This window comes from Stenella coeruleoalba (genome assembly GCF_951394435.1).
Source record: "Stenella coeruleoalba genome assembly, chromosome: 8".
NCBI classification, from domain to species: Eukaryota; Metazoa; Chordata; class Mammalia; order Artiodactyla; family Delphinidae; genus Stenella; species Stenella coeruleoalba.
The window spans coordinates 13,664,806-13,689,982 of NC_137154.1; the positions used below are offsets into that span (position 1 = coordinate 13,664,806).

At 42.8% G+C, this 25,177-nt stretch overlaps 1 protein-coding gene across 9 annotated transcripts in view; it reads left to right on the forward strand.

Annotated features, from left to right (window-relative positions):
- Window positions 1–25,177, forward strand: part of AMBRA1 (autophagy and beclin 1 regulator 1) — a 175,907-nt gene that overhangs the window by 29,017 nt on the left and 121,713 nt on the right. For 6 of the 9 annotated variants that reach the window (XM_079928471.1, XM_079928476.1, XM_079928472.1 and 3 more), the window contains 6 exons: window positions 517–770; window positions 1,147–1,205; window positions 2,079–2,262; window positions 2,897–3,069; window positions 4,050–4,116; window positions 4,668–6,121. In XM_079928471.1, the coding sequence (XP_079784597.1) occupies window positions 636–770; window positions 1,147–1,205; window positions 2,079–2,262; window positions 2,897–3,069; window positions 4,050–4,116; window positions 4,668–6,121 (2,072 nt within the window). In that variant the 5' untranslated portion in view covers window positions 517–635. The remainder of the gene's footprint in view (window positions 1–516; window positions 771–1,146; window positions 1,206–2,078; window positions 2,263–2,896; window positions 3,070–4,049; window positions 4,117–4,667; window positions 6,122–25,177) is intronic. The other 3 variants (XM_079928478.1, XM_079928479.1, XM_079928473.1) reach the window with 2 other exon arrangements.

Here is a 25,177-nt window from a genome sequence, read left to right on the forward strand (position 1 = left end):
GATAAGGAGGACTACTAGCAACTAGGGAAGCAGCTTGGCACAGAGCGGGGAGTGCAGATTTTTTTTTTTTTAGGCTGTGCTGTGTGCCATGCAGGATTTTAATTCCCGGACCAGGGATTGACCCTGTGACCCCTGCATTGGAAGCACGGAGTCCTAACCACTGGACTGCCAGGGAAGTCCCCAGAGTGCAGATATTGTGTTGTGATTTGTTTTTTTTTTGACAGGGTTTTAGACCTTTTGGTTAGTAAAAGAGTTTTTACTGCCTGATAAAAAGAATAACTCCTTTAGACAATGGTCTCTTCTTTAGATATAAGGCTGAGCTATGGAGGATATGGGAGGAATTTAAGGATGAAATATTCTTGGAAGAAAAGTTCTGGGAGAAGGGTGTTTTCTGAGAAGATGTCGTTAAATATGAAAAGAACAGTACTTTCCTCTTTGAGCTAGAATCATATTTGCAGTGGGAACCTTCTCTGACTGCAGAATAGATGTTCTTTGACATTAATGTCTATACCTTAGATTTCCATGAAGGCAACTTACAAGGACCTGAATGGCCTCATTTTAGCTGCTTCAGCGTGTAGAGCTATTGCTCGCTCCTTCTCTTCCCGGGCCTGGTGTGACAGTGGCTACTGAGGACCATGAAGGTTGTTCCAGAGAAGAATGCTGTCCGGATACTCTGGGGGCGAGAACGGGGCACTCGGACCTTTGGAGCTCAGCGACTTCTGCAGGAGCTGGTGGAAGATAAAACCCGGTGGATGAAATGGGAGGGCAAGGTGAGAAAAATGGGTGTTTTTCACATAGGAGTTGTAGGGGTGACAGTAGAATGGGGCCTTAGAATGGGTTAATGACAGAGTTGGGGTATAATTTATTTTGTGTAGGAGAATTGATATATCTAACTTGGTTTTTTGTGGGGGGAGGTTTTAATAAATTTGGAAGCATAATGGGCTAGAAATATCATTTTTCTTTAGAGCTAGATATTTTTCCTGAAGGTAATTTAGATTTATCTCTCTCAATTTGTAGCTTGATCATTGTCTCCAGTTTTTAAGCTTACACTGTAAATACTAGTCTAGAATGGTTTGGTGCTTTTGAGATAGAGTGAGCCATAGTTTATAAATAATGTATTTTAACTTTTGTTTGTTTATTTCTCAGAGAGTAGAACTGCCGGATAGTCCACGCTCTACCTTTTTATTGGCCTTCAGCCCAGACAGGTACCACCAAGTCCTTACCTAAACTTTACCTGAGACTTGTGACAGCATTGCTTTCTGTGTATTTGGCCTAGCTTGATCTTCCAAGACAAATCCCTAAAGGCTCTTTTTTTTTTTTTTTTTAAATTTATTTATTTATTTTTGTCTGTGTTGGGTCTTCTTTGCTGCGCGCGGACTTTCTCTAGTTGTGGCGAGCGGGGGCTACTCTTGGTTACGGTGCGCAGGCTTCTCATTGAGGTGGCTTCTCTCGTTGCAGAACACGGGCTCTAGGCGCGCGGGCTTCAGTAGTTATGGCTCGTGGGCTCTAGAGCGCAGACTCAGTAGTTGTGGCACATGGGCTTAGTTGCTCCGTGGCATGTGGGATCTTCCTGGACCAGGGCTTGAACCCATGTCCCCTGCATTGGCAGGCGAATTCTTAACCACTGCGCCACCAGGGAAGCCCCCTAAAGGCTCTTTGAAGCACTGAATGAACAGAGCTTTGCCAGTGTTATCAGAAAGGGAAAGAAAGTAGATGAGCAGTGCTAACCATAAAAATAATGGGAATAAGCAAAGGAATCTATGAACGTCGAGGATCAGAACTTGGAAAGTTTCTCAGTAAGAATCCTTTGCCTGTGTGATATAGGCCACCAATAGTGTGATAGTTTTCCCTGCTGGAAAGAATATTCTCTGAAGGGGTTATGTGTCTTCTGGGGACAGAATGGAGAAGCCGAAAGCTTTTAAAGATGAGAATGTTTCTGTTGTTTGTAATGCCCAAGTCGTAGTATTTATCATGTTGGGATGGGGAATAAGTATCAATTTTCATTTTTGTCCAAAGCTGATAAAGTTTGTTACCCTCCCACATGCTTCACATTTACTTCCTCCTCTTTGATTCCCTAGGACTCTCTTGGCCTCCACCCATGTAAACCATAATATCTATATCACGGAGGTGAAGACAGGCAAGTGTGTTCACTCTCTGATTGGACACCGCCGCACTCCATGGTGTGTCACTTTTCATCCCACCATCTCAGGCCTTATTGCTTCTGGCTGCCTAGATGGGGAGGTTAGGATTTGGGATTTACACGTAAGTGTTTCCTTTTCTTTGGTATTCTAAATGCAGAGACTTGTTTACCCTTGGGTTCTTAACTCTGGAGGAGAGACTAGCCAGGTTCTTAGGACTATATCTGAGTACTTACTCAGTAATCATTGCCTACTTACTGATAGGGAGTCTAGCCGACAGCCCTCCGTTCTAAGATGACACCCTATTTAACTGTCTGCCCATTGTGACATAGTACAGGACACTCTAAGACGTCTTCAGGATGGATTTCTCTTGTTTTAGATCAAGGATTGTGCTGTATTCTGATGATGATCATCAAAGCAACGTGCTCCTTGTCCTGGTGACTGGCTAATGGGTTGTTGTGCACCATGTCATGCACCAAGCTTGAGTTTTCAGAGGCTACAGAAACAGGAGCTGTGCGGGTGCTCATTGCTTATGGATTGTAAATGACAAAACTGAGCTGACAGTAATGTTTTTCTGATAAAGTTGTGACACTGCCAGATCACTGGTTTTGTACGTCGTTTTCAGAGGACATACTTAAAGTAGGCCCTACAAGTAGTCGTTTTATGTTAAATGGACCCTTTTTTTTTTTTTTGAACTTGACATCTCAGTCTGCTGGCAGCTTGTAACCTAAGAATGTCTGGGATTTGTTCATTCATAGGGTGGCAGTGAAAGCTGGTTCACAGATAGCAACAATGCCATTGCCTCCCTGGCTTTCCACCCTACGGCTCAGCTCCTGCTGATTGCTACTGCCAATGAGATCCACTTCTGGGATTGGAGTCGACGGGAGCCCTTTGCTGTGGTGAAGACAGCTAGTGAGATGGAACGGGTCCGGTGAGTGCTCTGCCCACCAGCAATGTCTGGCGTAGGATTAACATGGCAGAGAGCATTCACCCGTGCTTTCACCTCAGGAGACAGATTATTATCTCCGTATTATCCCTGCTCAGGGCAGGGTGTTATCCCTATGGCTCTTCCTGCTTTTTAAGCATCTGGCTAATCAGCTAGGAAGCAGTTCATATTGTTCATTTCAGCTGTTCCATATTGGCCTCATCTTCTGGTCTCTGTAGACTATGGCTGTTAGAATCTTTTTTAGGTTCAAAGCTATCTGGTTTGGTATAAAGCTTTTTTTTTTTTTTTAATAATCCTGAAAGGTATTCAGGTGGTGGGTAGCTTGGTGGCTAAGTTGCTCATCCCTGGTTTTCTGGAAATGGAAAGTGGAGGTGTAGATATGTATCCAATCTGCTAGTAGATATTTACATATTTAGCTTTCAAAATCAGCGCGCACATAGTCCCTGAATTATAGTTGATGCATTGTTTTCCTTTGGTCCTCTTGGTATCGCAGTTGGATATTAGCTAATTTTCTAGCCTCAGCTATGTCACTTGATGCTGAGACTGTTCCTTGTCACCAGCACTCATGCTTCTTGCCAGTGTAGCTGCTGTGTGAGGGGAGATCTGAACCTGTGGCAGAGTATGGGAGCATTCTCTGCTTTACTATTATGATGGGCTCTTAGACATGAGCAGCTGTGTGCTTAACGTAGCTAGCTGCTTCCTGGGATGGAAGCCCGGGTGTTTTTTGAAATTATTTTTGCGATACGTATTACCTTATTCTGGCAAGTGTGAGGACGTAAGGAGAAGTATTGAGCTTTATTACTTTAATCTGTTTGAAAGTTTTGGAAATCTGTAGCATTAAGTGGATACCTCGGTGATCCCACAATTGTCAGTAATGATTTCCAGACGTTTTCTCACAGGTTTCCTCTTCTTGGTTAACATAATTTTTCTCTCTGTGTCTCTGTCCCTTTCTTCTGTGCTTTCAGTCTGGTGAGATTTGATCCTCTTGGACACTACTTACTCACAGCAATTGTTAACCCCTCTAATCAGCAGGTAAGTTAGTCAGCAGTTTCAACTCTGTCTAAACTGTGGGTTATTTTCTCAACTAGTGCTCTAATTCTGATTATATTGGACTTCAGTTTTCAATGTCCAGGTGTTGCTTTCCAGTCAAGATTCAAAACTAGCTTCAGACTGTACTCAAAGTTATAGCCATATCGTGACAGGGGAGTCCATTCTGAAACCCCTGAGTGATCGTCCCAGTAGAAGTAACCAGGCCGTGTTGGATAACTTGTCATTCATGTGCCTCTGGCTGGTTGACATTTTGCTTCCCCTTACTGCCTCCATGTCATGGAAATGCCTTTTGTAACAGAGTTGGTTTGCCAGCTGTACTCGTTCAGAAGTGTTGCTAATTGGAAGTGAATAATTTAATACCATATGATGATTCTGAATCTGGAACCAGTTAGTTCTCAGTACTTCAAGGATGGAGTTGTTGCCTCTCTAGAAAGGTTTTCCTTGGATGATTATCAGTAGTTTTTCTTGATTTACCGGCAAGTTCTACCTAACTACCTGGCTCTGCCCCCGCCCCACCTTGGTCCACGTTGCAGGGTGATGACGAACCAGAGATCCCCATAGACGGAACAGAATTATCGCATTACCGTCAGCGTGCCCTCCTGCAGTCACAGCCAGTGCGCCGGACGCCTCTCCTCCACAATTTCCTGCACATGCTGTCCTCCCGCTCCTCTGGCATCCAGGTGGGAGAGCAAAGCACAGTGCAAGATTCTGCCACCCCCTCACCCCCACCGCCTCCCCCTCAGCCCTCCACGGAGCGTCCCAGGACTTCCGCTTACATCCGGCTCCGACAGCGGGTCAGTTACCCCACAGCCGAGTGCTGCCAGCACCTTGGGATCCTGTGCCTTTGCAGCCGCTGCTCTGGCACTCGAGTTCCTTCCCTCTTGCCACACCAGGACAGTGTACCCCCTGCTCCTGCCAGGGCTACTACCCCTTCCTTTTCTTTTGTACAGACCGAGCCCTTCCATCCCCCGGAGCAGGCCTCATCAGCGCAGCAGGACCAGGGCCTCCTGAACCGGCCGTCTGCCTTCAGTACAGTCCAGAGCAGCACTGCCGGCAACACGCTCCGCAACCTCAGTCTGGGTCCCACCCGTCGCTCTTTGGGAGGCCCTCTGTCTAGCCACCCTTCTAGGTATCACCGAGAAATCGCTCCCGGGCTGACAGGATCTGAGTGGACCCGGACAGTGCTCAGTCTGAACTCCCGCTCTGAGGCGGAATCCATGCCCCCGCCCAGGACCAGTGCCTCTTCGGTGAGTTTGCTGTCTGTGCTGAGACAGCAGGAAGGTGGCTCTCAAGCATCTGTGTACACTTCAGCCACAGAAGGGAGGGGTTTTCCAGCTTCAGGGTTGGCAGCTGAGTCAGATGGAGGGAATGGCTCCAGCCAAAACAACTCGGGCAGCATTCGCCATGAGCTTCAATGTGACCTGAGACGCTTCTTTTTGGAGTATGACCGGCTTCAGGAGCTGGACCAGAGCCTGAGTGGGGAAGCGCCCCAGGCCCAACAGGCCCAGGAAATGCTCAACAATAACATTGAATCTGAGAGGCCAGGCCCCTCCCACCAGCCCACCCCACACAGCAGCGAGAACAACTCCAACCTGTCCCGCGGCCACCTGAATCGCTGCCGCGCTTGCCACAATCTCCTGACCTTCAACAATGATACCCTGCGCTGGGAAAGAAGTGCACCTAACTACTCCTCTGGTGAAGCCAGCTCCTCCTGGCAGGTCCCCAGTACCTTTGAGGGCATGCCCTCGAGTGGCAGCCAGTTGCCACCTCTCGAGCGGACTGAGGGCCAAACGCCGAGCTCCAGCAGGCTGGAGTTGAGCAGCTCTGCTAGCCCACAGGAGGAGAGGACTGTGGGGGTGGCCTTCAACCAGGAGACAGGCCACTGGGAACGAATTTACACCCAGTCCAGCAGATCTGGAACTGTGTCGCAGGAGGCCTTACATCAGGATATGGCTGAGGAAAGCTCCGAGGAAGATTCACTCAGGAGGTGAGCAGATGCTTTCCTGTCTTCTCCTGTATCCCTTACTTTCCTCCTGATATCTCTTCCTTCAGTCCTGTGGGTGTTGTGGCTGGATCTGGAGTGTCTGGGATCCATGCATCATGCATCTGGTTCTGATTTCCCTAGCTTCCATTGCATCTTCTTGGAAAATCTTGCTGTGGTGGCGGAAAGAGGATAAGGCCTGGCAGTATGAGTCAGGTGACTCGGCTTGCTCCTTTTCTGGCTAAGCTCATGTGACGTTAGCCTTGGAGGAGAGTTGTAGATGAGGTTAGAGAGGCATGAGGAGGTAAAACCGTTGACTTCCTCTGCTCTGCTTTTTTGGCCTTCTCCAAGGATTGTATGTGCAGGACTGGTTATTGTGAAACAACAAAATGTCCCAGAGAGACTAGGAAAAAGTAGTAAAAGAGAACCCTGCTTAGGACAGATTAGTGTATTGGGTCTTTGATTGTGTTGCTTTGGACAAATTCTGAAACCATATCTTTTGGAACACTGCAACTTGACAAAAGGAAAAGAAAATAGTACGTATATATGTCAAGAAAAAGTTTTTTTGTTTTTTAGCGATATATATTTTTTGGACAGCAAGTTAGTTGCTTAGTTAAGATTCTTTGAGTAGATCTTCCAGATGGACATTCACCTCGAGGTGGAGAAGAAGAAATTCATAGAAGGAAGGCCTCTCCATACTTGGATTGGCATCCCAGGCAACTCTTTCATGGAAGAAACAGAGTGGGTGTAGTTGATCGCCCACCACATGTTCCGTGTATGGCTGTGTGCGCATCTATCTTGATTTATTAGGGACTTCTTTCTGTAATTCTGTAAAGGTCAAATCTAGCATAATCACCAACTCCCAGAATATGCTTGTTGGATCCAAACAGCATATTGCTGTGCATTACATCCTCTGTTGAAGCATCTGAAGTTTCTCTGACATAAGCTTCTAGCAAGGGTGGGAATATGGATTGTGCACATAATGTACTTGTTATTTTGGGAGAATGCTTTAGAGAGTTACCCAGTTAATAAGTATTTGTTGAATTATATATTTTTTCTAGCACTGTGCTAGGCACTGTCAGGAGTACAAAAGCAGTATAATACCTGGTCTTTGCCCACTGGCAGTATACAGTGTTGTTGTAGAGGCAAGACTTATTTACATGTAATTACATAAAAAATGTAAATGAGCCGAATGCTTCATTGTATGGTACTGAGATTAAATGTAGTCTAATTTCAGAGAAAGGGAAGGATCATCAAAGAAGGCTTTACAAGAATAAGTCTTGAAAGATGGGTAGGATTTGGAAAGGGAAAGACCTTTTTATTTTGAGGATATAGCACATGCTAAGGGAGGAAAGGGCATGATGAATTCAGGATAAGAAGAAGTTACTTAAGGGCAGTTAGTAACGTGAACACAGGGAGACTTGGTCAGATATGAAAGATAGATGAGGTAGCTGAGATTGTTACTCTGCCCGTTTGATTGAGGCCAGTTCTGGATTAACATCTAAATTGCCAGCTTTGGAATACTTTGCCTTGCATAATGACCCATATCAGGAGCCTGAGACTCTGTTCTTCCTTTTTGTCAAGAGAGGTGAGACAGTAGCAAGCATAGTGCCTGACATATAGTAGGCATTCAAAAAGTTTATTAAAGGTAGCCATAAAGGACTGTCTACAGTTATTGCTCTAAAAGCCTACCAGTGCCTGTTTCACTAGCATCAGTGGGTTTGTGGTCAGCCTCTGTCCGTTCTGTTCTAGCAGGACCTCTTCATGTGTTGCTGTTCTGAGAAATACCTGAGTTGTTTATTTTTTTTTATTTTTTATTTTTGCGGTACGCGGGCCTCTCACTGTTGTGGCCTCTCCTGTTGCGGAGCACAGGCTCCGGACGCGTAGGCTCAGCGGCCATGGCTCACGGGTCCAGCAGCTCCACGGCATGTGGGATCTTCCCGGACCGGGGCACGAACCCGTATCCCCTGCATCGGCAGGCGGACTCTCAACCACTGCGCCACCAGGGAAGCCCTACCTGAGTTGTTTAAAACAAACTCTGTTGTTTGATAATAATTAGAGATACCAATTACTGAGAGCCTACTACTCTGTTCTAGCTTTGCATTAATTATTTCTAATTTTCACAGTAACTCTGTGCAAGGCAGGTATGAAATTTCCCATCTTCCAGTTGAGGAAAGAGTGGCTCAGAGAAGTCAAGTTTCTTGTTAAAGGTCACACAGTAGGTTGCTGAGTGGGGATTTGAACTCCAGTGTGCATGACTAAAGATTTTTTTAGGCTGCCCTCCATGGTGTGTGTGTTTTTTTTTAAATTAATTAATTAATTAATTAATTTATGGCTGCGTTGGGTCTTTGTTGCTGCATGTGGGCTTTCTCTAGTTGAGGCAAGCAGGGGCTACTCTTCGTTGCGGTGCGCGGGCTTCTCATTATGGTGGCTTCTCTTGTTGCAGAGCACGGACTCTAGGTGCGTGGGCTTCAGTAATTGTGGCATGCGGGCTCAGTAGTTGTGGTGCACGGGCTTAGTTGCTCTGTGGCATGTGGGATCTTCCTGGACAGGGCTTGAACCTGTGTCCCCTGCATTGGCAGGTGGATTCTTTTTTTTTTGCAGTACACGGGCCTCTCACTGTTGTGGCCTCTCCCGTTGCGGAGCACCGGACGCGCAGGCTCAGCGGCCATGGCTCATGGGCCCAGCTGCTCCGCGGCATGTGGGATCTTCCCGGACCAGGGCACAAACCCGTGTCCCCTGCATTGGCAGGCGGACTCTCAACCACTGGGCCACCAGGGAAGCCCCTGGCAGGTGGATTCTTAACCACTGCGCCACCAGGGAAGTCCCCATGGTGTATTTCTTTTTTTTTTTTTTTTTTCCCATGGTGTATTTCTTAAAGTGATAATCTCATTTTTAGGTGAACCATTTTTATGTTTTTCTTTTCTTTTAACTTTTTGTTATGGAAATCTTCAAACATAAAAATGAAAAGAAAAGTAGTATAAATGAACTCCCATATACCTATCACCTGGCTTCAGAAATTTTCAACACTCGTCTGTATCCCTTACCCACTCCCAGCCACCCAGACATCATATAATTTTGTCTGAAAATACTCCAGTATGTTTCTCTAGAGCAATTCTGTCTAATAAAATGTTCTGTATCTGTGCCATATAGTATAGTAGCTACCAGCCGCATGTGGCTATTGAGCATTTGAAATGTGGCTAGTATGATCTGAGAAACTACATTTAAATTTTAACTAATTTAAATGTAGATAGCCACGTGTGACTAATATATTAATAGTCACTTCTTAATAAAGTGGGCCATTTAAAGCCCAGAAACTGTTAAGGATGTATCAGAATTTTTTTTAGGCGAAAAGTAGTATGTGTTTGTGGTTTAAATAAAAAAGTTCAAGCATTTAGAAATGTTATGTTGTAGAAAATGAAGTCCCTTGTCATCTTGCTGTAAACAATTTTATATATATATATACACACACACACACACACACACGCTTTTTAAATTTTAAAATATACAAATGCACAGTTCTCATTGTAAAATAGTATATTAATCCAGTGGTTACATTATTTATGGAGTTGCTTTTCAAATGAGCTTGAATGAGGTGTACCACGAGGGTTTACAGCCTATCAAAAATGAGGTATCTTGTAAAACATTCTAAGTGCACACCCATTAAAGAAGGGCCACCACTTCCTCATAAACTGAGGGGCTGCATTCTGGTATAAATCACTAATATATACTTGTGTTAATCGGCATCTTCTACCACCTTCTGAAGGTCCAGTGTTCTCTGGCTGATGAGCGGTCTTGCTTGGATTTCCCCAGCAGATGTCACTGTTGGGCTAGGCTGGCAGGGAAGAGGTGTCCTTACTGTGTGTGTGCGCGTCTACTTGAAGGGAGGGCGTTTATTCTTCATGTAGTAGGAGATGGACTAAGGAGGCATGTTTTGATCCTTGGTGTTGCTGATATAATCTATAGTGTTTTCAGATAGTGAGAATATGAAGCAAAAGTGTGTATTTCAGTGTAGCTCTATGTTGCTGAACAGTGATGCGCGGCTTATCTCCTTTTGCCTCTGGGCAGTGGAAGGTGACTGTCTCTATATAGTCTGACTCCAGGTTACAGTTTATAACTTGGATGGCAGACCCTTTGCTTCACCATGAGAAGCTTCTTTTGGGGTCTGATAGCCCAGGACTTAGCAGGAGAAGATGAGGGTGTTGGGGCTTCTTGCAACAGGGTCCCTGTGGCCTTGAAAGGCTGGTATTAGGGAAAAAAAGAAAATTATTTAAATGTCGTCTTGAAACTGGAGAAAACCTAGAGTTTATTTAGTCCAGTGTCTGTCTGTCTGTCTGTCTCTGTCTCTTTCTAATTGATGAGAAAACTTAGATGCAGAGAGGGGAAGTGACCCCAGGGAAGCCCGGAAGTGACTTTAAAGAGGTGCTTGTAGCAAAGATGGGAGTCAAACTTCTGGGTCCTAAAGAGGGTGCTCTTTCGTCCTCTTCATTTGAAATTAGTGCTTTCACACATCAGTTTTCTCTGTCAAAACTTCTAGGGGCTTCCCTGGTGGCGCCGTGGTTGAGAGTCCGCCTGCTGATGCAGGGGACACGGGTTCGTGCTCTGGTCCGGGAAGATCTGACATGCCGCGGAGCAGCTGGGCCTGTGAACCATGGCCACTGAGCCTGCGCGTCCGGAGCCTGTGCTCCGCAACGGGAGAGGCCACAACAGTGAGAGGCCCGCATACCACAAAAAAAAGAAAAAAAAAAAAGAGTAAGGGAAGCGTGGGGGAAGATAAACCCAGGCCTTAAAGGAGCGTGGCTCTTGTTATAACCCTGGGAATTGGGCTGGTGAAATAATTACTCTGATTGATCGATTCATTCATTCATAAGGTTGACAAATATTTACTAAGTACCTACTGTGTACCATATACTATTTAAGTACCAGCAAGAAGTCTCTTATTCTAATGAGAGAAAGAAAATAAACGCATAAATAAAATATCTAGTATGCCAGATGATGTTAAATTCTATGAAGAAAAATATTTGAAAATGTAGGTGTTTCTGGGGTGGAAGTTTGTAGTGTTAAATAGGGTCATCAGAGGAAGTCTGGTAAGGTGACATTGGAGCAGACACCTCTTCCTTCCTTCAAGCAAGTAAGGGAGTAAACTCTGTATACATTGGGGGCAAGGGCATTCTAGGCAGAGAAGGGCAAATGCAAAATCCCTGAAACGCTTGGCTGGAGCACAGTGAAGGATGGAGTGATAGAAGATGAAGTTAGAGAGGTAATGGGGACCAGATTATGCAGGCCTTCTAAGATATTTAAGGGATTTTACATCTTACTCTGAGTGATTTGGGAAGCCTTGGGAAGTGGAGTAGCATGATCTTATATTTTAAAAGGATCATGTGGCTGCTGATTGACAATAGACTGAAGAGGCTCTGCTAAATAGGGTAAATTAAAGTTAGGCCAGCATCACACACTTTTAGATTAATTTGTGTCTTGATTCTGTGGTGAAAACCAGAAGGCGGGAGTCAATGATTGTGTCAGAATTAGAAGGGCCTTAAATGTTTGGATGAAGAGTTGCCAAATAAAGAAATAAAGCCTCTTGGCAGGCGTATTATCTGCAACAAAGCCACCCCCATCCCCCAAGCATGACAGCATGTTATTGAAACTGTGAGGAAGGGAGAGCGTGAAAAATTTGTAGTCACCAAGGTATCATAAATGGAATTTTGAGATGCCTGTTTTGTCTGCTTACAAAACAAATACAAAGTCATTTGTAAAAATTCAAACATAGAAATGTGTGATTTATCTATCTATAGTGAATGTCCTCTGCAGTGCTAACCACTGTTTAGCAATTTGTGTGTTAACTTAAGAATTTTTTCTCTGCAAATGAAAGCACTTTTTTTTATTTATAAAAATGGGATCATACTAAATCTACTCTTCCACCGTTTACATATTTCACTTAATATGTCATGGACATTTTTCCATGTTGATGTGTATAGATCTGCTACATTCTTTTTAACAATGGCATTGTATTCCACAGTTGGATGCACCATAATTAAACAAGTTCTCTGTTGACAGAATCTGTATTGTTTCTGGTTTTTGCATGCAGAAACAATGCTGTAGCATCTTTGTGTACTTGTGCAGGTGTCTCTAGAGGAGGATGAATTTTCAGAACTACAATTGCTGGGGCTGAAGAGTGTGAACATTGTTAATGGTAAAAATTAATTGTATTCATTATTACTAATTTAAAACGTATAAAATGATATTTTCTATTTTAGTGAGCATAATTTTATAGATAGTCATAATTTCATAGATTAGGACTCCTAATCCTGTGTTTTTTCCCCTCCCATAAGGTCTTACGTTTCTTAGTTGTAAATCCTACCACCGGGTTTTTCAGGAATCTGATCCTCAAGGTTGAGAAGGACTTCTAACATATGCCACCTGGAGGTGTTCATGTACTTTTCTTCTCCAGTAGCCTTGTATGAGGGAGACTTGGTTCCATCTTTGACACTCACTTACTGACTTTGGGCCACCTAGTCTTCCTGGCCTTGTTAAATGATTGAGAGAGTCCAGATATTTCTTGCCCCATCATAAGGCAGTAACATTTAGATATTTAAGTTATTTGTTTTCGGGGATAGTTAGAAAACCCACTTCTCTCTTTGGCAATATGAGGGTGAGGGTAGAGTAGAAGAGAGGGTACCTGGTAATCTTTTTCCCCTTCTCTGCTCATCTGCCCAGCTAAGTCACTCTGTATTTGAGCCTCTGAATTCTGAGTGTGATCCCTGGTTGTATCCTCTGTTTCAGTGACTAGGACTTTTTCTGTGAAGGGCAAGTTTGTAAACATTTTAGGCTTTGTGTAGACCATATGGTCTCTGTTGCAAATACTGAACTTTGCCATTGTAGCACGAAAGTAGCCATAGACAATAGGTAAGTGAATAAGTATGGCTGTGTGCCAATAAACTTTACTTACGGACACAAATGTGATTTTTATATAATTTTCACGTGTCGTGAAATATTCTTCTTTTGATGTTTTTCAGCTATTTAAAAATATAAAAACCATTCTTAGCACATGGGCTATACAAAAACAGGCAGTAGGCCAGATTTGGCCTACAGACCATGGTTTGCCAATCCCTGCTTTATGTGAATATGACTTGGAATGGAAGAGAGTTGGGTGCTATAGTAATAAAAGGCATTATGATAAGGAGGGCCCTGGAAGAGGTAGGGAGGGGACCCCTGCACTTGTCTCTCTCTGTACTTTGGACTAGATGTCCTGAGTATTGGCTCTTGTAAGATTCTTTGACGGTTAAGAGCAGGCTTAAGTGCATGAAGAGTTTCTTGTTTCCTCTGCTTTCTGCCCTGAAGCAAGGTTTTCTAACCTTGCTGTATATCTGTCTTGGGAATTGTTTGCAAGTGAGGAGGCTTGCCCTGGTGTTAGGGAGGGTGTGAGCCTCCAGGTCCTCCAGGCTGTATGCTTGATAGGCAGCCCTTCCCCCACTGCAGGTCAAATTAACACCTGTTGGGCAGATCTAAATTATCCTCCATCATCCCTCTGTCTGGGGCTGAATGGTGTAGAGCAGGCTGTGTGCTTTGTATACACACTGAGAACTTGAAAATATGTAATCGCTTCTGTCAGCTCAGAGTGTTGGAGTGCCACAGGGACTTCAGTGGGATCTATGTGTACTGCAAATATATTTGGAGCAATTTCCCATGTACTCATTTTCCCCCCTTCAGATCCCCTTCTCTACTGTAATCTGTTCAGAGTAGTGCTCTAAAGGATGTGTTGGAGGTTTTGCTAAGACATTAACACCAGGTGTACGGGGTTCTGTTTGCATAATATATTTTGCTTTTTGTAATCGGTCCCAGCCCATTAGAGCTGTGCAGGTAGCTTCTCCTCCTCCTCTAGGATTTCTTATACATTTATGGGGAGGAGGAGAATCCAGTACATCATCTGCTCCTTCTTGGAAGCACTCCTGACAATGTGTTCACATGAGCAAATTTGGCTTTAGCAGGTGGGCCTGTTATATTAGCCCAGAGATTGCAAAATAACCTTCAGGTGCATTTGTTTGGCCCTCACGATGTCACTAAAAATTTCAGTTTTTTTCTACATAAATCCAGATTTCTGGATTCTCTTGAAAAAAAAATTAGATCTGGCTTACATTCCCACATAATAACAATCAGCAGGAGTTGAGTAGTTGTTGCCCTTTTAGTCAAGGTGTGGACCTTCTTTGTGCCTTAGTCTGCACTGGGCTGACTTCATCCATTTACGTTTCCTGCTTAATTCCAATTTTGTGTTGGTTACCACTGCTTTCATTAGCTCAAGAAGGTCTTCTTAAGTTCCCTACCCCTTGTCTCCACCAGGGGGAGGCACTGGACATGGCAGTACTCTCTCCTCTACCCCACCCATCCTGCCTAATTCACACATAAAGGGCTCCCCTGCTGGCAGTAGGCTGACATGCTCACAGCCCCCTCACCTGAAAAGCTGCCTGACTTTTTAATAGCAACATTTAATAAACTCCTCCTTTGTTTCCAAAGAGGGAAGGTGGGGGTGCCAAGATTATTTGCTGGCTGGGGCACCATTTAGTGAGCAGACCTCTGTCATGTCAGGTTATGCAGTATGAAAGTAACCTTCCTTTCATGATGAACTATGTGAAATCTTGGACAAGAATGTCTGCACCTCTCCCTGTGAGCAGAGTGCCTTGGACAGAGGGATGGGTTTCCATGAGAAGGCCGATTGATTTGGATGTCACCTGCCAGAAAATTAAAATCAAGTTAGAGCAAGAGTAGAAACTTGTAATAATAAAGGAATCAAAGGCTGAAAGTATGACCTTGTCATAGAAGGAGAATTGCAGCTTGTTAACATTGTGCTCTTTTCCTTTGCTGCATCAGAGAGTATGAGTTTGAATCTTTTTGCCTCTTTTCCTTTTTCCTCCCCTACACATGTTCATATACATTTCTCAGTTTTCCTCTATCTCCCTGCTGTCTCCTTGGATCACTTCACCTCAGCGAGGTGGCTTTTATCTTTTGCTTTCTTTGTTCTGGTGGCAAATGTAACCTATTTTGGGGGTCTTTTTTCTTACTGTGATTAAAAAAACATAAATTTACCCTCTTAAATTTTAAATGTACAGTGTTGTTAAGTCTATGCACATAGTTGTATAGCAGATCTCTAGAACTTTTTCTCCCTGCAAGAGTGAAATGCTCATTGAACAATTCTCATTTCCCCGTCCCGCCATCCCCTGGCAACCATGATTCAGTTTTCTTTTTCTGTGAATTTGATTGCTTTAGATCCTCATATAAGTGGAATCATGCAGTATTTGTCTTTTGGTGATTGGCTTATTTCACTTAGCGTAATGTCCTCAAGGTTCATCCATGTTGTAGCATATGACAGGATTTTCTCCTTTTTAAATGCTGAATAATATTCAGTTGTGTGTATGTACCACATTTTTTTAATCCATTCATCTGTGGATGGACCTTTAAGTTGCTTACACATCCTGGCTACATGAATAATTCTGTAATGAACATGGGTGTTCAAATATCTCTTTAAGATTCTGTTTTCAATTCCCTTGGATATATACTAAGAAGTAGTATGGCTGGGTCATACAGTAGTTATATTTTTAATTTTTTGAGGAACTTTTATGCTGCTTGTCATAGCAGCTGCACCACTTTACAGTTCTACCAACAGTGCACAAGGGTTCCAATTTCTCCACATCCTTGCCAACATTGTTATTTTCTGTTTGGGTTTTTTTTTTGTTTTTGGAGATTGGCATCTTAGCATGCATGAGATAATATGTCATTGTGGTTTATTTGCATTTCCCTGATGATAAGTGATGTTGAGCATCTTTTCATATGTTTGTTGGCCATTTGCATATATTCTTTGGATAACTGTCTATTCAAGTCCTTTGCCCATGTTTTAATTGGGTTTTTGGTTGTTGTTATTATTAAATTGTAGGAGTTCTTTATATATTCTGGCTATTAACCCCTTATCTGATAAATAGCTTACAAACATTTTGTCCTATTCTGTAGATTGCCTTTTTATTCTGTTGTTTCCTTTGCTTAAGTTTTAAAAGTTTGATGCAGTCCCAGTTGTCTATTTTTGCTTTTGTTACCCGTGGGATTTTTTTGTGTGTAGTATCTAAGAAATCATTACCTATTCCAATGTTATAAAACTTTTCCCCCATATTTTCTTCTGTGAGTTTTATAGTTTCAGGTCATATGTTTAGATTTTTAATCCATTTTGAGTTAATTTTTATCTGTGGCATAAGATAATGGACAATCTTCATTATTTTGCATGTGAATAGCCAGTTTTCCCAGTACTATTTGTTGGGAAGACTGTCCTGCCCTCATTGTGTAGTCTTGGCACCCTTGTCAAATATCATTTGCCCATGCACACAAGGGTTTATATCTGGGCTCTCTATTCTGTTCCATTGGTCTATTGTTTGTCCTTATGCCAGTACCATACTGTTTTAATTGCTATAGCTTTGTAATATGTTTTGAAACCAGGGCAGGTTAGGCCTCCAGCTTGGTTCCTCTTTCACAAGATTGTTTGGCTATCCAGAACTCTTTTTGAGATTCTGTATGAATTTTGGGATATTTTTTTCCTCTTTCTGCAAAAAAAAAAAAAAAAAAAAAAGGAAATAAAGGAAAAAAATACCATTGGGATTTTGATGGGGATTACATTGAATCTGTAGATTGCTTTGGGTATTATGGACATTTTAACAATGTTAAGTCTTCCAGTCCATGAACATGGGATGTCTTTCTTTTTATTTGTGTCGTTAATTTTTTTCAGCAGTGTTTTATAGTTTTCAGTGTACAAACCTTCCACCTCTTTGGTTAAATTTATTCCTAAGTATTTTATTCTTTTTGACACTGTTGTAAGTAGGATTGTTTTCTTAATTTTCTTTTTAGCAGATGTAACCCTTTTAAAACTAAGACAAGAAAGAACTCTTCTTTTTTTTTTTTTTTTTAAACTTTAGTGTTTTCCCAGAAGTCTAGCACTCTTTCTTTTCTGCATGCTTTTCTGATTCCTTTTTATGCTTGTCTCTTTTGAGTTCTCAAAATTGAGGCAGAAGCTGGGCTGGTCATTTTCTGTTAGCTCCTTGAAGGCAAAGGACCATTGCTGTAATGGTCATCCTAACAGAGTTACTGAATTTTTTTTAAAAAAATTTAAATTTAATTTAATTTTAAAAATTTATTTATTTTATTTATTTTTGGCTGTGTTGGGTCTTTGTTGCTGCGCGCAGGCTTTCTCTAGTTGTGGCGAGTGGGAGCTACTCTTTGTTGCGGTGCGTGGACTTCTCATTGCAGTGGCTTCTCTTGCTGCCGAGCACGGGCTCTAGGCACGCGGGCTTCAGTAGTTGTGGCACGTGGGCTCAGTAGTTGTGGCTCACAGGCTCTAGAGCTCAGGCTCAGTAGTTGTGGCACACGGGCTTAGTTGCTCTGCGGCATGGGGGATCTTCCCGGACCAGGGCTTGAACCCATGACCCCTGCATTGGCAGGTGGATTCTTAACCACTGCACCACCAGGGAAGCCCCCAATTTTATTTTTTAATTGAAGTATAGTTCATTTACAAAGCGTTGATGAATTTATAGTCCCTCCTAGAGCAACTAAATTTGGCAGCTATGTTAGATGGTACTATTTTGGACGGGGTAAGTTATATGTGAGAGAGAGAGAGAGACAGAAGGAGAGAGAGAGGTGTAGATACATCAGAATGTGTTTGTCGTGCGATCTTTGGCCAGTGGTTCTCAAAGTGTGGTCTTCAGACCAGGAACATCAGCATCTCCTGCTGATGTGAGAAAGGCGAGTTTCTGGGCTCATTCCAGACCTACTGAATCAGAAACTTGGGGTGGGAGGTGTGCAGTCTGCGTTTTTAACAAGCTCTCCAGATGATTTTGATATGCACTAAGTTAGAGAATACTGTTTTAGACCACCCAGGAACTCTTAACATCGCAACCACCACCTCCTCCCTAAATCTCTGAAGTGTACTAAAATTCCTTTGCATCATCCATCACCTTTATTTTTCCTTTTGCTCCTGTCCCATGTGTGATGCAGTGTTACTTTAACTCTCATAGTCTCCTTAGGTTCCCCCTCTTTTCTTGTAATGTATTCTAATAGAAGGATTTGGATTTGAGCAACTTCGGATTCAAATTCTGGCCCTATTGTGTGACCCTGGGCAGATTAAATATCCTCTCTGAACTTCAGTTATAAAATCGTTGTTATGCAGGTTAAATGAGTTAAGCATCAGTTGCTTTTACATGTTTAGATGCTCAAGAAATGCCAGCTCTTTTCTCTCTTTCTCCATTATTACTCTGCTCAAAAATCAAACAAACAGAAAAAACCCAAAAAGCAAACAAAAACTCCTTTTGCCATGACACATTCCCTACAGGTCGTTTTCTTTTGTATCTGTTAGTACCATGTTTTTTTTTTTTTGGACTTAAGTCTTCATGATCTATGAAATCTCACCATGTAAAATTGGGGTAAACCAAGTACATAAAAAAGTGAGGTGCTGTATAAAGGAAAGGGTAAGGAACAGCTATTGTGATAGGGCTAGTGCCAGTTACTCCCATTAGTCACTTGCAGCAGACGCAATGAGATTCTATTTTAGAAAGTGTAGTGATACAGAAAGTAGTTTGGCCCATAGCAAGGGAATGGGATATTATCTTCATTTTTCCTGCACTCTATTATAATGATCTGTGCAAAAGAAACTATTTGCCTCTTGATAAGAGAGGGAGTACAAATAGCCTTAGTTTCCCCAATTCTAGGGTCACCTTCAATATTGAGAGGGAGCCGTCCAGGGCAGAAGTGTGTTTCAAAAAGGAGAGCCTGATTGAGACAAGTAGAAAAGAGTAGAAAGTCTTTCTAAATTGACATTCACCCTTTTGACCAGTACCAAGACCTCATGCTTTGGACAGTGAGCAAGTTTGCACTGAGTTTTATTGTTTAAGGTCCCTTTCCAAATGTGTTGTTTGGTGTTTTGTTTTGGTAGCCGAGTTTCCCTTGTAAACTAACTTTTAATGCTGCTGTTGTAACTAGCTTGAAAGTTCTAGAAGATCAGGAACTAATTCATTCATCTACTGATGCATAACCAACCAAAAAACAAAATTAGTGACTTAAAATAACAATTTTATTATCTTTCATTGTTCTTTGGGTAGACTGGGCTCAGTTGAGGAATTCTGCCGGTCTTGCTTGGGGTCTCTCTGGAGTCATCTGGAGGCTCATTTGGAGCATCTAGGCCTATTAAGGGCTCCTCTCTCCATGTGGCCTCTCCAGTAGAGTAACCAGACTTTTTATGTAGTGGCTTAGCACTTCCAAAAGTGACAGTTCCAAGACGGAGGAACTGGAAGCTGTCAGTTCTCAAAAAGGCTTAATCCCAGAACTTACCAGTTTTTTTGTTTTTTTTTTTTTAATTTTCACCATGTTTTCTTGATTAAAGCAGTTAACAGGCTGGTCTAGATTCAGTGTGGGAGGAGACCACACAAGGGCAAGAATACCAAGAAGTATGATTCTTTGGAGTCCATCTTCAGATACTAGCTACTGCGGGGACCATATCTATTTTATGTACTAATATATACCCAATAATAGGCACTCAATAATTATATGTGGTTTGAATCAGTGGTTGGATGGGCCAATAGCCAGATTGGTGGATGGTTGACTAACTGCTCTTGTTGGTCTATTTGGGTGAGGCTTATGTGATTCTGAGGGCTGAGATACCCATGTCTCTGCCTTTATAGTACCAGTCCTTCTTCAACACATGTCTTTCTAGGAAACCACCTTTGTAGGCATAGTGACTTGGGTGGCTAGGTGTTCCCTGCAGGTACTTTGGGAACTGTAATCGAGGGAAGAAAAAAATAATCATTTTTTATTAGACTGTACTGGCTACTATAGTTATGTTCTTAGTTAATCGTAACAACCTTGTGAAATAGGCATTTCCCATTAAATTTGGACGCTGAGGTTAATGAACTTGCGCAAGGTCACACAGCTAATAAGTGACACAAGATGATGAGTTAAACTGCAATTTGTTTCTGAAGCTAAAGCACGGACTTACCTCATAGATTAGTTATTCAGTTTCCCTTCGTTAATCTCAGACTGTTAGGATGTGTCAGAGGATTTCTCAAAAGCAGCACTATTAAGTTTCAGGCTGGATAATTCTTTATTGAGGTGGAGGAGGGGGGAGCTGTCCTATGCATCATAGGATGTTTAGCAGCATCCCTGGCCTTTACCCACTAGATGCCAGTGTACTCCCCCCACCCAGTTGCAACTACCAAAATGTATCCAGACATAGGTTTCCTGGGGGGAACCCCCTCCCATTGAAAACCATTGATAAGTTATTTCATGATTTTCTGTCCCCTGACCTTGCTGTTTTTTGATATTACATTTCACAAGGAACTGGCAGTGGCTTCAAACTATCTTATTTTTATAATAGTTATAATCGTACTGCCTGGTTCTGATGCTCTTGAGTCATGCCTTTCTCTCATTGCCTCTCTTCTCTTTTGCCTTGTCTTTTTGCTTTTGTCTGATTCTGCTAAATAAAATGCAGCTGGATAAAGTGTAAGGCCTTTCTACCCAGGTATCGATTCAGCAGGCATTCAGATCTCTGAGATTATAACCATTAGTGCTAGAGAAAAGAAAGCAATTTAGATCTTCTAATTATAGTGGAGTGGGGGGGGGATGCATAATGTTTAGCAAGCTGGAAATTAAATGGCTTCCAGGCTTCACAGAGTTAATCTTCATGGTAGTACTGATTGACATGCATGTGCAATTCTTTTGGGAAACGGGGGAGGAGAGTGGAAATTGCAGGTTTTCTCCTAATTGTACTTTAGGTGTCATTTATGACAATTTCGTGTTGTCTAGACAGAGGGAAATGGTAGAGAAATTATTCCAGTGAAGTCAAATGCTGAGTCCAAAGGGAATCAAGAAGGTTCCTGAGGTCGGGATCAGGGTGGAAGGGCAAGTAGTATACCCCCAGAGGTGAATCAGTGAAAATCAAATGTCACTAAGAGAAGCAGTTCAGAGTGAGCCCAGGATATAAGAAAAGTGATTGTACTCTGAGCTTTGGGTTAGTGCAAGGGCTGACAGTGGATTGTTTGGGGGCCCAGCTGGGAGTCTCTGCCCTCCTTTCTATTTCTATAGACTCCAGAAACCTAATTGCTTGAACAGACAGCCAGGAAGGCTGCCTCTTTGCCTCTGGTTAATAAATGCCCCAGCCCACTGTGCATTCCTTTTTCCTCATTCTCTTGTTAGGCTTCATTTTACTAACTTCTCTTTGCTTTTCTGATGTTGGCCCTAAGGTTTTATTTCATATTATAGAGTATGCTGTTTGCAGTATACCAGGGTCGGTAGAACGAATGGCCCTCGTTGAGGGTTTTTAAAATTTCAGGTCAGGAATGTGAATGTGAAGAATCATCTGAGAAGAAATGTGCAAGGTTTGCTGTTATTGAAACAGTAAATGATTATATCATATATCCTTTGTAGTATTAGTAGGTCTAGAGATAGACTTTTTTGGAATTGTCTATTATTCTGAATAAAACTAGCTGAGGGGGACTTCTCTGGTGGTCCAGTGGTAAAGAATCCGCCTTACAATGCAGAGGACGCGGGTTTGATCCCTGGTCAGGGAGCTAAGATAAGTCTGGGGCAAATAAGTCTGGGTGCTGCAACTACTGGGCTCGCACACCTCAACTAGAGAACCTGCGTGCGGCAAACTACAGAGCCCACGTGCTCTGGAACCCCTGCACCACAACTACAGAGCCCATGAGCCCTGGAGCCTGCACACCACAACTAGAGAAGAGAGAACCCACATGGCACTAGAGAGAAGCCACGCGCCGTAAGTAGAGCCCTTGCGTCGCAACGAAAGATCCCACACGCCTCAATGAAGATCCTGCATGCCACAGCTAAGAACCAATGCAGCCAAAAATAAATAAGATAAATTTTTTAAAAATTAGCTGAGAATTCAAGATTATTGAATTCTGTAAATCTCTTCTTGATTTGGGGGGAAACCAGTCAATTAGGATTCACTGACTCTTTAAAAAAAATTTTTTTTATTTTTAACATCTTTAATGGAGTATAATTGCTTTCCATTGTTGTGTTAGTTGCTGCTGTATAACAAAGTGAATCAGCTGTACATATACATATATCCCCATATCCCCTCCCTCGTGCGTCTCCCTCCCACCCTCCCTATCCCACCCCTCTAGGTGGTCACAAAGCACCGAGCTGATCTCCCTGTGCTGTGTGGCTGCTTCCCACTAGCTATCTATTTTACATTTGGTAGGGTATATATGTCAGTGTCACTCTCTCACTTTGTCCTGGTTTACCCTTCCCCCTCCCCATGTCCTCAAGTCCATTCTCTACATCTGTGTCTTTATTCTTGTTCTGCCCCTAGGTTCTTCAGAACCATTTTTTTTTTTAGATTCCATATATATGTGTTAGCATACAGTATTTGTTTCTCTCTTTCTGACTTACTTCACCCTGTATGACAGACTCTAGTAACTGCCTCTTGATTAAAGTTCAAACTTGCATGTCATGGCTGCTGCTTGTTGGTATGTGTGCATGTGAATATCAGAACTAGCTCTGGAACTTGTTATTGGTATGATCCTACTCATCCTCTGGTGAAAAGCTTCTGATCTAAATTCCTAGTTTAAAAATGTCTGTGGTCTGTGGGCAGACCTCCCAAGTCTCCCAGAGAGAAAGAATTGGAGACAGAGTAAACATGTCCATGTAGATCACCTTGGACCTTTGAGTTCAGATGCTGACAAAAGTGAGTGTTTATTATAAATGGACGTTTCATAACTATAATGTGATATGTTGAGGATATACAGGAGCTAGGCATAGCGCCAACCATTTTACAATTGTATTAAAAATAACCTATCGGGCTTCCCTGGTGGCGCAGTGGTTGAGAGTCCGCCTGCCGATGCACGGGACACGGGTTCATGCCCCGGTCCAGGAAGATCCCACATGCCGCGGAGCTGCTGGGCCCATGAGCCATGGCCGCTGAGCCTGTGCTCCGCAACGGGAGAGGCCACAACTGTGAGAGGCCCTCATACCACATTAAAAAAAAAAAACAAAAAACCTATCAACTATGCTCCGATATAAAATAAAAATTTAAAAATAAATAAATAAAAATAACCAAGTACCTAACGGTCAGCAGAGGGTCCGCTGTTCTAAGAGGAGTCTGACTGACTTTTCAGGCAAGACTTTCGTATAGCCAGATACACAGTTGCACACCCCGTATGAATTGTTTCCACCTTCTTCCCTCTTGGTGTCTCTGATTATGTTGTGCTCTGATATTTTGCCATCAATTGCTCGTTGCACAGAGACATTGAGGGATATGTTAATGTTTTGTAAGATGTTTGTCTGGTAAAAGGCTTTACTTTGAGCCCTGTGAATTGTTTATGCTGGATGATGATAAAATAAGGCTGATCCACACAACAGGCACTGTGAGCTCTTTCTGTAGCATGTCTGTTTTTTTTCCTGAGGTTAGCCTTTTAGCAGTGCCACCTTGCCTTGGTCTGCCCCACAGCAGGAGCAGGAATTGCCTGCCAGTCTCTTCTGGCAACTGCATCATGTGCTGTAAGTGCACCCCTAGAACTAGGGGCCCCTGCAGGGATCAGATGAGTGCCTATCGTTGGATAACTTAAGCGATAATTGCCAGTGTGTGAAATGGGGAGGCTTGGATGCCTCTGCTTTAAAGCAGAGATGTCAATTTGAGAATCATAATAGAAGTGTCGTTTCAGAACACACAATTATTTTTTACAAAGAATAAGGGCTTGTCATCTCCCAGCCCTGGCATGCGCCAAGGCAGAGATCTGGGGCTTGCCGAGCAAGATGCAGAAATGAAGGCAATATTGTATCCAAGTTTCTTTGGCCTCCCACCTCTTCATTCCCCTGAAAACATTGCCCTCTTTCCCCTGTGAGGTCTCTTTCGGCAATAAGCTGTCCAGGAGCATCAGTGGTAGTTTCCCAGGCAAGTAGCCAGCCTCTGACTTTATGACTTAACAAGCCTCCTAGGGACCAGGCTGCACTGCATTTATCAGGACAACTATGTCAGCACTTTAACCTGAAGGGCTTAAGTGACCGAAGGGATGAAGAGTGATGTAAGCAGTTTCTGAAAAACTAGTTCCTTCAGGAATTTCAGTGTGAGTTTTTGGACATCTAGAAACCTTGTCTGAAAGTCACAGGGTCAGTGAGGGGCAATCAGATATGTCTTCTTGCTTATTTTTCCAAGTCTACTTAGGCCTGCTGATTTATTCACTTAGATATTTATTGGTCTCCTATTATGTGTTAATTAGGATGTGAGTTTTAATGGGGATAAAAAGATGACTTGGACCCAGTACTTGCTTTCATGTAGCTTGTAGTCCAGTAGCAGAGAGAAGACGACATACTTACAAGGAACTGCAGTACAGGTGACTTGGGAGAAGGCCTTTTAAGAGAGGATTCAGATGCTACGGGGTGTGGGGGAAGAAAGGGTGAACGTCTGGCTAGAGGAATCAGGTATTTGAGCTTTGAAGGACTTTTACAGACAGAGATAGGGAAGAACTTTCCAGAAAGAAGAAATGGCCAAGCTAAAGACAGAGGTGAAACAGTGAGGGTGTGTTTAGTTTAGCTAGAGCAATAGTTCTCAAAGTGTGGCCTGGGATCCCTGAAGTCAAAACTATGTTTATAATACTGAGATGTTCTTTGTCTTTTTCACTCTCTTGCATGAGGGTTCAGTGGAGTTTTCTAGACACTACATGATGTGTAATGAGGTTATCACTCTGATGGCCAATGGAATGTGTACTTGTGTATTAAATTTTTCTCAGTTTTAATTTCAAATATAGTACATATTAATAGATAAAACTCATATAAACCAAAACTCTTTGGGGTCATTAATAATTTTTTTAAAAATTTTATTTATTTATTTTTGGCTGCATTGGGTCTTCATTGCTGCACACAGGCTTTCTGTAGTTGCAGCGAGCGGGGGCTACTCTTCGTTGTGGTGCGTGGGCTTCTCATTGTCGTGGCTTCTCTTGTTGTGGTTGTGTAGCACAGGCGCTAGGTGCGCGGGCTCAGTAGTTGTGGCTCTTGGGCTCTAGAGCGCAGGTTCAGTAGTTGTGGCGC